Source organism: Alosa sapidissima, chromosome 10 (assembly GCF_018492685.1).
Source record: "Alosa sapidissima isolate fAloSap1 chromosome 10, fAloSap1.pri, whole genome shotgun sequence".
Lineage (NCBI taxonomy): Eukaryota > Metazoa > Chordata > Actinopteri > Clupeiformes > Clupeidae > Alosa > Alosa sapidissima.
The window spans coordinates 33826671-33837515 of NC_055966.1; the positions used below are offsets into that span (position 1 = coordinate 33826671).

General features: G+C 41.4%; 1 protein-coding gene across 1 annotated transcript in view; it reads right to left on the minus strand.

Annotated features, from left to right (window-relative positions):
• ces2b (carboxylesterase 2b) overlaps positions 1–10571 on the minus strand; it is a 29752-nt gene extending 19181 nt beyond the window's left edge. The window contains exons 1-8 of the mRNA XM_042106290.1: positions 10379–10571; positions 6601–6790; positions 2072–2210; positions 1774–1907; positions 1284–1437; positions 1028–1132; positions 831–929; positions 42–185 (exon numbers count right to left, since the gene is read on the minus strand). Coding sequence (XP_041962224.1) covers positions 42–185; positions 831–929; positions 1028–1132; positions 1284–1437; positions 1774–1907; positions 2072–2210; positions 6601–6790; positions 10379–10445 — 1032 coding nt within the window. The 5' untranslated portion in view covers positions 10446–10571. The remainder of the gene's footprint in view (positions 1–41; positions 186–830; positions 930–1027; positions 1133–1283; positions 1438–1773; positions 1908–2071; positions 2211–6600; positions 6791–10378) is intronic.
• Between the last annotated feature and the right edge of the window lie 274 nt (positions 10572–10845).

Below are 10845 nucleotides of genomic sequence, written 5' to 3' on the forward strand. Positions count from 1 at the left end.
TGGCCACACTATCTACAGTAGGCCTATCAGACTCTACTCACCGCGGGCATTAACCATCCACATTCATCATTGGTAATGCCATTAATTAATGGCACTTTGCTGAATTCGTGAGATTTAAAAAGGTCCTTCACAGGTTTGGGTAAAAAATGTCCATCAACTGTCACCATGAATATGAATTCTTGACTCTGTGAAATTTGGAACATTATAAAATTTTTTAGTAAAACCCATTTTTTGTGAATTCCGGCAAAGGCTTTTAGGTAACACAATGTAGCCTATCCATCTAACTGAGCCACGCTTAATATATTATTAATATTTAATTTACTGTAATATTCTTGTAATTATTGTGTTTACTTGGCTACATTGCTTTAATTCATGCTCTTCCAATGTTATTGTTATTGTTATTATAATGTTTCGGTCATTTATTTTTTTTTTTTTTATGTAAAGCATATGTTGTTTTGTAGGCTTGATGCATATTTTGCATAGAAACATCAACAACTGTTCTACTGTTCCTTCTCTGTGAAGTAGGCTAGGCCTCTCTTATGGATTATTTATCTTCTCTTTCTAATAAAAAGACATGCAGAATGCAAACAGTGCATTTCCCCACTATAACCTAATTGGCTATTATGCATTATATAGCAGATTGAAAAGTAAAGCCACAATGAGCCTGTATCCTATCACAGTAGATCAGTACGATAGTCGTGGTTATACATTATGTAGCCTAATATTCAGAATATATTCTAATTGTCCTGTTGATTCGTGAAATCAGCACGACATGACATCAATGGTTTTTATTTTTGCCTCTATAAGAGTAAAGGGCCATAATGTCTCACCCTTGCAATCTTCAAAATGTCCTCAGTTGACATCTGCATGACACAGTCCACAATCTTGTGTGGCTTGGTGCCAGCACAGCTTGATGCATTGGCCACCATCTAAAGTCACAATAAAAAGCAAGCAGAGAGATAATGTGACCACCCAACACCTCAGTATCATAATGCAAAACAAGGTGCAGATGTTGGAAGGTAATCACCATGGCTACGGCCAAAGGCTCTGAGGTGACGAGGGGATCCGAGGCTGCAGTGCCACTCTCAGCAATGGCTCGATGGAACAGCCCAGAGCTCAAGGGTGAAAGAACCTATGAGGAGCAATGCACTGACAAAGTAAATATTGTATACCCTCGATGCTAAACACTAGTATATAGAAAGTGAAACATTTCTTAGACAATGGTTGGGAGTAGGATTCAGGTTTTCATGGCAAACACACAGCATCTTAGCACAGAAGCCCACCTGCAGTGACACACTCGCCCCCCCCGCGGACTCTCCAAATATGGTGACAGACGAGGGGTCCCCTCCAAAGCTCTGGATGTTCTCCTGGACCCACTGCAGTGCGGCCACCTGGTCCAAGAGTCCCCAGTTTCCAGGGGCGTTATCATCCCCAGTGCTTGGTAGCAGACAAAACAAGAAACTGTGCTGTGACTCCAGCTGTGCTATTCCATACACAGAATCATCACCAGAATGAAGTGTAAACAAAAAGCAAGTGTAAACATAAAAGTGGTGTTGTTGTGAAGAAAACTATTTTTATTATACAAGTAAGGCTGCTAAATAGACAATATTTTACCAAGAGTTGTTAGGGATTAAAAGGAAGGAGGAGAATATAGTTGCATATAGTGTAAAGAACTATATACACATCTATCATGATCACCACACCATACATGGCACATTCTGTTAATTTACTGACTAAAGGTGTAAAGGACCATGACACTGACTACAGGCTCACCTGAAGAAGCCAAGCATTCCCAATCTGTACTGAATCAGCACCACCACCACATTCTGATAGGCTGCCAGGACAGATCCATCATAAAAGGAGGCGGAGCCCATGTAAAACCCTCCCCCATGGATCCACACCATGACCTGGATGACAGCAGCACATGACCTTAGACAAACACTGAGGACCGTGACCAGTCATGGCAATTAATTGAAATGTAGTTGCAACAATTAATTGATTACATAACTGAACAAAACTTCTAAAACACAGATTAATGCAACCGCTTATACTGTCATTCTATCTAACTCACTGATAACTTAGCATCTTCAGAAGGTTTGACAGGAGTGTAAACATTGAGATAGAGGCAATCCTCAGACACCTCAGGAATTTCCATAATCATGCCAACCAATTCCGACACATTTAAAGACATCTGTCGATCTTGTATACACCTGAGAACAAATCAGACATTAGACTGCCCTCACTCATATTGGGTGATTGTGGACACACAGTAGAAGTATTTGGGGGTTCTTATAGACAATAAACTGGATTGGAGGTACAACACTGAGACTGTATACAAGAAGGGTCAGAGCAGACTCTATTTCTTGAGAAAGCTTAGGTCATTTAATGTGTGCAGCAAAATGTTGCAGATGTTTTATCAGAATGTTGTTGCAAGTGCAATTTTCTTTTCTGCCATCATCTATAATCATAAGGAAGGCTGGCTTTGTGTTGGGGACAGCTCTAGAGCCCCTGGAGTTGGTAGTGGAGGGAAGGATGCTGTACAAACTGTCAAATATATTGGACAATACCTCTCACATCCACTACACAACTTACTGGTCAAACAAAAAAGTGTTTTTTTAGTTAGGAGGCTACACCAACTAAGCTGTAAGAAGGACAGATACAGAAAGACTTTTTGACCCACTGCAATAGCACTTTATAATGACTCCCCCTTAACGGAGAGAGAGAAATAATGTTTTTTGAATAATTTATGTATGTATGTATGTATTTGTGAATGCTGTGTTTGTCTGTGCTGCTGGAACACTGTAATTTCCCTTTGGGGATGGACAAAGTATATCTATCTATCTGTCTTATCTATCTATCTATCTATCTAATAGGTAGAGTTTGCATAGTTTGGTCATTAAAGGCGCAGTCAGTGATTGTGCATGGCGTTGCATTCGTTTAACAGTCACGTGACAATGTTAGCACACCCATACTAAAGTTGACTAAAAAGAGGAATAAAAAAATCATATTTTAGAAATTGATCTTAATGCCTTAATTAAAACCTTTAAGGAAACCAATTTTCTTTGTGAATGAATAACGCATCGTAAATAAATAAATGTTCTTCCTTAAAATACAGGGGGCATAAGTAAGATAGATAGATAGATAGATAGATACTTTATTGATCCCCAAGGGGAAATTAAAGGCCAGTTATTTCATGGATCAAGGATACTAATGCATCCTGATAAAGTTATCTTGGCCTTTGGAATTAAAATAGCCCCACATCATCACATAATCTTCACTATACCTAGAGATTGGCATGGGGTACTTTCCATAAGATCATCTCTCAAATTAAATTAAACCAGCTATTAGGCTAACTGAAATAAACCATGCCAATCTCTGGGTATGGTGAAGGGTATGTGATGATGTGGGACTATTTTAATTCCAAAGGTTTTTTTGGAATTAAATTCCAGTTTTTGAAGCCTGGGCTGCCTACGGATTTTTATTTTTTTTTTACTGACAGGGTGGGCAGCTAGCAGACCCTGGAGTTGTTTGCTGAATGTAACAAAAAATTATAGGGCCTTGAAATTGCTAATTGCGCATTTAAAGGGGAATTCCAGTGATTTTTCACATAGATCTCCGTTAGGGTGGTTCACAAAATTAATTTTCACCAAATTTTGCCAAATCGCTTTTTGCCTGGTTTCAATTGGCATTGTAAGCATCTGTACCAAAAATGGAGTCAATTGCTGCACATAAGGGGTGGCACACTTTTTCACAATGTTGACATACACAGAATGCATAATGTATTGGCATGAGGCTTCCCTGGCAACACATGCTCCAAAGAATTATTTGCATTTGATCCAGAGTTTGCATCTGTATCCGGATAAAACCATTGCAGATGCCGCATTGAAGACCAATGGACGACATTTGTGGTATCATTTATGGTATGAGGTGTCGGAAGAACGCGTCACCCTGCCATTTTTTGATGCTCGCATTGACACTGAAGAAAAGGAGACATTGCTGAGAAATCTTGTCAAGTCTTTCTTCCACAAGACAAATACAGCTACTATCTCTAGCCTCGTCACTCGCCGCTCAATCCACTTCTTTGAGGTTCTTATGGTTGATGATGGTCAGTGGTGGACATTACTTGAGTACATTTACTCAATTACTGTACTTAAGTCGCTTTTTCATGTATCTGTACTTTACTTGAGTATTTCAATTTTGTTAAACTTTTTACTTTTACTCCTGTACATTTCGAGACCAAATATCTTACTTTTTACTCCACTACATTTTGTGACAGCTGAAGTATAGCTGAAGTTCCTTTTGGAAAAAAGACTGTACAAATACAGTACATGTGTACATGTATATTTTCTATGAAGCGAGCTAGGCTATAATGGTGTTGCCTAACCTATGTTATTGTCATATGCACTATTTACTGTACCTTGTTGACCCCTTTTCACAATATTGATGTTACCATAACTAGCCTCTTGACGCCATCAAGCAAATGATAGACAATCTGACACTATCAAACACAAAAGGGAACATCTTGATTTGGTCCGAAAGTGTAAAGCATTCAACAAAGAAAAATGTGGTTACTTTGAAGTATCTAAGATAAGATATCACATTAGTTTGTTTTTAGTTATTTCTACATACAACAAGTATTAGCTGATTTTGTCCTTGAATGGAGGAGAAAGGCTCAATGAATGCCTATGTCTGTGCCGAATCATTTCAACAATGCAACTGTATTAGGCATAATACATTTCAGGACTTTTACTTTTGATACTTAAGTACATTTGAAGGCAAGTACTTTTGTACTTCCACTTAAGTGGAAATGTAAAAGGAGGACTTTTACTTTTACTGGAGTAACATTTGACCATGTGTATCTCTACTTTCACTCAAGTACAGGATTTGTGTACTTCGTCCACCACTGATGATGGTTGAAGTAACCCTGATGATGTGAGGTCCATTCTCACAGATGATAATCTGCTTCAGAAAGTGAATTCCTTGTAGGTCATCAATGACAGCGCAGAGAGAGGCATTGCCCTTATTAAACGCTGTCAACAATCTGTGCGAAACGAAGACCAAAAGCAATTTTTTCTCCATGTTATGCAAGGACACAGAGATAAAGTATCAAAGAGAACAAAGTCATCATACAGCGAATAGTGTTTGAACTGTTCTAATGTTCTTACTCATTTACGTAGTATAAGTACAGGGAGAGATTATTAATGACCATATATCCTTTATATCATTCAAGTTTCTGGTTCTTGCGAAAGTTATGCATTCTTAGGTTGAGCAGTTGTGAAAAAGTGTGCCACCCTTTACTGGCGTCCTATTGGCTTACTTTTTGATACAGATGTTCAAAATGTCAATAGGAACAGGGCGAAATGTGATCTGGCAGAATTTGGAAAACTTTTTTCAACATATTGTCAACCAACCTAATCTCTGTTTCTCGTGGTCACCGAGTAGGCCTACTGTCGGTACGAAAAAAAACAAAGAAACAATCGGTTTTACCTAGCTCGAGTTGCTGCAGCCAACACCTAAAGTAGTGTTTACAAATGTGCTTCACATGAGCCTGCATTGACTTGCAGCCAGACATGGGCAGCATTTTAATTAGATGTATTTGAAATACGTAGGCTATTTAATTAGTGCATTTTGTCATTTTATTTTGCAGGATTGGAAAAAAAAATCAAATGTACTTTGTAACAAAATACTTTGAGGGATTGTATTTAGAGTATTCCTTATATCGGGACACCTTACAGGATTTTATTCTGTTTGTCCCCCATGTTGCCAGTCATGTATGTAGGCATAGGTATGCATTTATAGCACAAAAAAGGGAAAATTTATGTAAAAAACGATGGTGGGTATAGCTTGCCTTGTTACAGTTGATTCCACTTTTGCGAAGCCTGCTTGTTCAGTCAATCATCGTTTACATTGATATGGGATGGTAATTACATTTTTGTACCAAACCTACTTCATAGTAGCCACAATGTACAGAATTAGTAGCCCCCTGCCAGCCAATCAGAAAATAGTAGTTCTAGTATCTTGCGTCTTAAGAAAATAGTTTTGGATGTATTTGTGCCCACCTCTGCTTGCAGCAGCCATGGGATACATTTGGGAAATGAATGGTGATGAACTTATTCAATGTATGGGTACAACACTTCTGTTGGAATCATACTTTCAACTCTAATGTCTAATTTTTGTCCCCCAAACAAAACGAAATCATGTGGAATTTCTCTGGGAATACTGAAGGGAGGGTTGAGCTACCTCTGTGTGTTTTGTTTGGTCCTTAGTTAAAATATAATATGCATTGTTTTGGACAAATATGTCTGTTGATAAATATAAATATAAACATAAAAATTAACAAACGTGACTTTCTGCACATTCACTGACTTTAACACATTCGGTTAATTAATCCTTCTTAAGCTTGACAAAAACAATTACACTGATCAGTGTTAAAAACACATTAATGAATGACAGGTCTTACTGTTTGGCCGCTGTGTGAAATCCTATAGGCTATAGCACACCTCTCCTATCTGAAATTACTACAACAATCAAGCACCTAATAGAAATTGACTAGTCCAAGGGCATCTAATCAGCATTATAAGTGTGGCCTGATTAACTTACATAGGTGGTTGCTTGGTGGCATCCCTGACTCCCTCCCATCCCTGCACAGGTTGGGGTGGGGCCAACCTGAGGGGTCCCACAGGTGGCTTAGCAAAGGGCACGCCCAGGTAGGAGTGAACCACTGACGTCTTTCCCCTCACTCGCAAGTACTCGCCTCTGAGTGCTCCCAGCTTGGTGTGGATCAGTGGTCCTGTAGTTGTCCAGACAACACAACAACATTGGCAGGATCATGTTTAGCCTAGTCTAGATACTGAAGTGACATAATATGGGCAAACATCTACCTTTGCTTGAATTCTTGCCCAAGCCGTAGCTAAGATTTTTAAAATACTGCTGAGGGCCAGAGACAAAGCCTACAGAGCTGGGGATGAAGCTGGCATGAGAACAGCGAGAGCCAACCTGTCCCGTGGCATCAAGGAAGCAAAAAAGGAATACACTCACAAGATAACCACCCACTTCAAAGACAGCAGGAACGCACAAAGCCTATGGCAGGGCATTCAAGCCATCACGGACTACAAGCCCGCGCCACAGAGCTGTGAGAGCAACATCCCTCTGCTCAACAATCTGAACCGCTTCTTTGCTCACTTTGAAGCACAAAACAGCACTTGCCCACAGAAGACCCCTCCCCCTCTACACGAGCAGCCCCTGTGCCTCTCTGCCGACAGCGTGAAGAGGACACTTGCTGCTATCAATACCCGTAAGGCAACAGGTCCAGACAACATCCCAGGTCGTGCGCTGAAGGACTGCGCAGAGGAGCTTAAGGATGTCTTCACAGACATCTTTAACACTTCCCTGAAGCAAGCCATCGTCCCATCATGTTTCAAAGCTGCCACCATCATACCTGTGCCGAAGAAAACTGCTCCATCCTGCTTCATTGACTACCGCCCTGTGGCACTGACACCCATCATCATGAAGTACTTTGAGCGGCTTGTCATGTCACACATCAAATCCATTCTCCCCCCCACCCTGGACCCCTTCCAGTTTGCATACCGAGCCAAACGGTCCACAGAGGATGCAATCTGCTCTGCCCTCCACCCAGCCCTCACCCACCTGGAAAAAAGAGATTCATATGTGAAATTGTTGTTTATAGACTTCAGTTCTGCATTCAACCTCATAATACCACAACAACTCATCTGCAAACTTGACAAACTGGGACTCAGTACTTACCTCTGCAATTGGCTACTGGACTTCCTCTGTCAGAGGCCTCAAGTAGTACGTGTTGACAACAATATCTCAAGCAGCATCACACTGAGCACGGGGGCCCCTCAAGGCTGCGTGCTCAGTCCGCTGCTCTTCACCCTGCTGACGCATGACTGCACTGCAACCTACAGCAACAATCACATAGTGAAATTTGCTGACGACAACTCTGGTGGGTCTCATCACCAAGGGCGACGAGACTCAATACAGGTTGGAGGTCGACCTTCTGACCACGTGGTGCAGGGACAACAACCTCCTGCTGAACGTCAGCAAGACCAAGGAGATTGTTGTTGACTTCCGGAGAGGTCACACCCAACACCTGCCACTGACCATCGACGGTGCTGTGGTGGAGAGAGTGAGCAGCACCAAATTCCTGGGGGTGCACATCAGTGAAGACCTCTTCTGGACCACCAACACTGCATCACTGGCGAAGAAAGCTCAGCGCCGCCTCTACTTCCTGCAGAAACTCAGGCGAGCAAGTGCTCCACCAGCCATCGTGACCACATTCTACCGAGGCACCATTGAGAGCATCCTCTCCAGCTGTATCGCTGTGTGGGGCGGAAGCTGCACTGAATACAACAGGAAAGCCCTGCAGCGCATAGTGAACACAGCTGGAAAGAAGTGCTTCATTCTTGTGCTTCACTCTAGTGAACACAGCTGGAAAGAAGTGCTTCACTCCCCTCCCTGAAGGACATTTACACCACCCACCTCACCCGCAAGGCGACCACAATTGTGAGTGATGCAAGTCACCCCGCTCACAATCTGTTTGATCTACTGCCCTCTGGGAAGAGGTACAGAAGCCTGCGCTCCCGCACCACCAGACTCACCAACAGTTTCATACACCAGGCTGTTAGGATGCTGAACTCTCTCCCCCCTCTCCCCCCTCCACCCTCAGCTACATAACATCCTGGACTTTGGACCCACAATGGCTGCCTTGCACTACTCCACTTGTACACTTTGCAACTTGTTGTTGTTGTCCTGTTGTCCTGAAAACACAACACTTCTGCTGCTCTTACATAACTTGCACCACTATGCCACTTGCTTACTTAGGTCAAACAGAACTACCTCAGCCATTTATTGGCCTGACTTTGCACTATTATATTGACTGTCTATGCACAATTTCAACTCAATTTTGCTGCTCTTATTTCTTCATTGTATGTGCCTTCTTATTTACTTATTTTTTGTTTACTTGAATGTTATGTTTGTCTGTGGACTTAATTAGTAAAATATATCTTGTCTTCACCGTGGGATAGTGAGAAACGTAATTTTGATCTCTTTGTATGTCTGGCGCATGTGAAGAAATTGACAATAAAGCAGACTTTGACTTTGACTTTGAAATACCGAGGTCAGGGGCGTCACTAAAAATGTTGGGCACCCCAAAATGCTATGAGGTTCTTTTGAGCATTTTGATCTTTTGATCATTTTGTATAGGTTTGTTTGTTTTATAACATGTTTTGTTTATAACTTTTCCACAATTTATTTTAGATTCACCTGTATATCTCAAGAGCCTTTTCCCAAATTGGCTTTGGATATTTATACTGGACCCTGCTCCACCTGTTATTAAGAATGCTCTGCTTCTCCTCATCGGCGTAGGGAATGTTGCAATTAATTGCAGTAATAGGCTGCAGAGCTTGTAGGCTACCTTCTGACATAGTGAGTGTCACATCTTAACTCTCACTCACTTGGGAGGGCCCTTCATCTATCTTTTTCCTCTATTATCCTCTTTCTCAACTGCCTGATTTCTGTATCCTGTGCTGAATTTCTTAAAACAACAAATCTCTAAATTACTGACCAATAATTTATAGAATTTGACAATGTTATGTTCCATGAGATAATATTCATCACAACATGAATTATCCATTCTGACATTGATATCTAAAGTTTCAGTGTAGGCTAGCTAACTGCGTCTCCACTGAATTTCAATCTAACATGTTCATTACAGGTTAGCATCTCATTGTGGAGCTATTACATCTTTATTGTATTCAACCATTACCTTTCTCAACTTCCCTTCTTGTCTTTGTCCTCTCAGTTTCTGCTGGCTTTCCAAACGTTAATTTTGTTGCAGCCTTTGCTCAGGTCAGGTGAATTAAGATTAGGCCTATATACCACCCGAAATTAACAAACCGTCAAGTTTATTTATTTTGTATATTGGATTTGTGGGTATTGAAGTTTGTGAGCTGCGATGCGTTCGTTAAATAGTAGCCTAGTTAAGTAGGCCTAGCCTATACAGTCCGCGATAGCCGAATCGACTCTACTTTCGTTTTGACATGTCAGAGGTAGCCAATCAGCAACGACGTGTGGCCTAGGCTACTTAATAAGTGAAACGAAACTTGAAGGGGAAAAAATACCGATGACCTCGGTGTCCTCAATTACGGCCATGGATTCCAAACCAACGGATTCTTACACATCACTCATGCTGCATGGATACTATTGTAGCCTAAACACACACAATTTGCAATAGCCTATGGACAGTCACTCATGCTGCATTAATTGGGCATGGCCCCCCTACACCCTACTACACAATTCGAAGAAGGGAGTGACAACAATACGTTTTATGACAGTTCACCTGACTTACTGAACTTACCATCGTGCGCTGTTGAAGTTAAATATGCAACACTTGCTAGGAAAATTATCCTTATCACGAGAGCCATCGTTGTCGGTGTCTGTTGTGGACCGAAAGTAAGCAACTGCACGAACTTATATTTGCTGTAGTGGCGTAGGCTACTTTTCAAGTAGTGTTCTACCACCAAGTTACCCACCCTTTGCTCTACTTCTCCCGTGTTGTAAAAGTGGAGGGGCACGGCACGCACAACAAAATGTGGGCATGGCAATGAGCTCATGTAGTTTCTCAACCTTACTGTATATGTCCACGCCACGGCGCCCAGGGAGATCAGTGAATAGCCAGCAGAGGAAGTTTTGTTTGAGGCTACCTCTTTGTGAACACATAGGTCAGCCTAACCTTCAAGAAAGGGCCTTAATTTTGTCCTTTCCCCCGAAATTGCACTGTGCCTATTGTTCCCACCTCTTTTGGTCTACCATCAAATGATTGAC